General features: G+C 37.5%; 1 protein-coding gene across 1 annotated transcript; it reads left to right on the top strand.

Annotated features, from left to right (window-relative positions):
* The first annotated feature begins 278 nt into the window (after window positions 1-278).
* LOC140819207 (uncharacterized) lies at window positions 279-755 on the top strand. The gene has a single exon (XM_073179219.1). It carries the CDS (start codon window positions 279-281, stop codon window positions 753-755), a length of 477 nt encoding a protein of 158 aa, XP_073035320.1.
* Window positions 756-2844: the final 2089 nt, after the last annotated feature.

Genomic DNA, 2844 nt, shown 5'->3' with positions numbered 1-2844 from the left:
AAGGACATCGTACAATTACATGGAGTTCCAGCTAGCATATTGTCAGATAGAGATCCGAGGTTTACATTTCATTTTTGGAAGAGTTTCAGACAAGCAATGGGAAGTAAGGTCACTCTCAGTACGGCCTATCATCCTCAGACCGATGGCCAAACAGAGAGAACAATTCAAACTTTAGAAGATATGTTGAGAGCATGTGCTCTAGACTTCAGTGGTAATTGGAGCGAAATCTGCCCTTAATCGAGTTCGCATACAATAATAGTTACCACAGTAGTATTGGAATGGCACCATACGAAGCCCTATATGGACGAAAGCGTCGATCACCACTATATTGGTATGAAGTAGGGGAAAAAGCCATCGTTGGACCCGATCTAATCCAAGAAACAACGGATAAAGTTGTTGTGATCAAGGAGAGGCTCAAGACAGAACAAGATCGACAGAAAAGCTGGGCTGACCTGAAAGAAGACCTGTGGAATTCGAAATTGGAGAAAAGAGCGTATGTGAAAGTGTCACCCATGAAAGGTGTGATCCGATTCAGTAAGGCTTGGAAATTGAATCCTAGACACGTCGGACCCTTTGAAATTTTTGAGAAAGTGGGAACACTTGCTTATAGATTAGCACTTCCACCCGACATGTCCAGAATTCACAATGCATTCAACGTTTCGCAGCTGAGGAGATATATCTCCGATCCAAGTCATATTCTCGAGGCTGGACCACTTCTGGTTGAGGAAAATCTAAATGAAGAACTGAAGTATTAAGAAATTCTGATTCGAATTGTGGATAACAAAGACCAAGTACTGAGGCGACGAACTATTCCATATGTCAAAGTACAATGGTCCAACCACATCGAATGAGAAGCTATTTGGGAGTTGGAAGAAAAGATGCGAGATCAATATCCTTACCTCTTTGAGGATCAAAAATAGCCAAGTTTCGAGGACGAAACTTCTTATAAGGAGGGAGGGATGTGAGAACCTGAATTTTCAGCAGTAGCTAGCATATTTCAGAAGCTAACAATTCCAGCAGCAAATAAAATTCCAGAAACTGGTAGTTTTTCAGCAGACAGTTTTCCAGCAGACAGAATTCCAGCAGATAGAATCCAGCAGCAGAAGAGTTCAGTAGAGCGAAATTCCAGCAAATAGCTACTGATTCTGCTCATGACTTCTAACTGAAGCATTTAACATGAAATAAAGGATGTTAATGGCAGATTATAGTCATTAATTGGAAGCCTAACAGTCAGATTTTGGCCTATAAATAGCACCCTCAAGTCTATGAATTGGTGTTACACAAATCTTGAGATAATTAGTTAAATTTTCGAGCTAAGAGAATGCCTTGTTCGAGCTGTAAAATCCAGTAGCGAGAGCAACCAGATTTCCAGTAGACTTCAACCGAAACTCTAGCAAATTACTGTAATTGGTTTTATGTATAAATAGCTTGAAATCAGTTTGTTAATTTCTATTTTAAAGCACAATTTCTGAATGTTTGATTTCTGATATATGATTTTGAAGCACTGAAACTCCCCAGTGAACTAATGGTAGGAATATATATTCTGAACATCTTTGAATTCTGATATTGATTCTGGCATCACCCCTTAGAGGAGAGAACATATAGGGGACTGATATCAGTTTAGCCATGAAATTCACTAACGTGCTCAGTGCTTACTAATTCTGATTTATGTTCTGAAACCTGTGATTTCTGAATTCTTATTTCTGTTCTGAAAATATGAGTTTATGTATATTATTGTATTACTGTTTCTGTTAAAAAAGATTTCGAAAACTGAGAGTTATTCTCGCCTTGCTTACTGAGTGACAACCATATCACTCACCCACCAAACACATCTCAGATAAGAACGAGGAATAAAAGTTAGAAGAAGAACATCAGAATCAATTATGGGGCTGGTGAAGAAGACTATTGTTCTCAGCTATTATTTCTGTTATTTCCGCTGCATTTGATAAGACACTGTTATGTCTGGTTTTACATTTCCGCTCTAAAACATTAGTTATTTGAGTTGTAACAGATAATGAATTATTCAGTATTATGAATAACAGACTGGTTTCTGAATTTTGTACTTTTGAGGTTTGTTGTTTTAGAATGTAAATTTGAGAACAACGTCGGTGTCAACCAACCCCCGTCCCGAGGTGTGACATTTTGTGTTATCATTGGGTTTTGCATTTTAAGTGAATGAAAATTAGAGATGTCAATTGGGCGGGTATGTGGTGGGTTTGGATAAACCTAAGACCCTCCCCATGAAAAAAACTTTGACCCATTACCCGCCCCACCCTGGTTAAATATATTTCAAACCCACCCCACCTCGAATACAAAACGGTGCCGGGTAGACCCGTGAGATTCGTGAGACCTGAATTTTTTTAAAATAAAAAAATAATAATCTTCTCACATGACTGAATTATGAAACAGACAAGCCTCTAAATAAAACATTGTGGAAAATTAATTTATGTCTTCGACCACACTTAATAATAACAAACAAAGTATTTTCACGACATAAAGAATTACATAAAAAAAAGAGTTACTAGCTCTCCAAAAAAATCTTGACATCCCCAAAAATAACTCATAACATAAATTAAACAGATCAATATAAAATCAACGAGTAGGCAAGTCTACTAAGATGAGGACCAACTATTCTTCCACTATTGCTAAAAGCAGATTCAAATGAAACAATTGACATAAGAATAGTCAAGATCGTTATGGTTGAGATGAGCTACTAAAAAAATGAAAATTAATAAAATTAAAACCCTAAAATATTTATATCCACATATATGGGGCGTGTATTATAGTACCCATGACCCGCCCCATATCCGGACGGGTATGAAAAATTGGACCCGAGACCCACCC

The sequence above is a fragment of the Primulina eburnea genome, chromosome 18 (assembly GCF_022965805.1).
Source record: "Primulina eburnea isolate SZY01 chromosome 18, ASM2296580v1, whole genome shotgun sequence".
NCBI lineage: Eukaryota > Viridiplantae > Streptophyta > Magnoliopsida > Lamiales > Gesneriaceae > Primulina > Primulina eburnea.
Note: the sequence above shows the minus strand (reverse complement) of the source record. Positions and strands in the feature narration are given on the sequence as shown.

What these genes read in the sequence shown, in the direction of transcription:
- LOC140819207 (XM_073179219.1), top strand. Translation starts at nt 279, where the DNA reads ATGGCACCATACGAAGCCCTATATGGACGAAAGCGTCGATCACCACTA.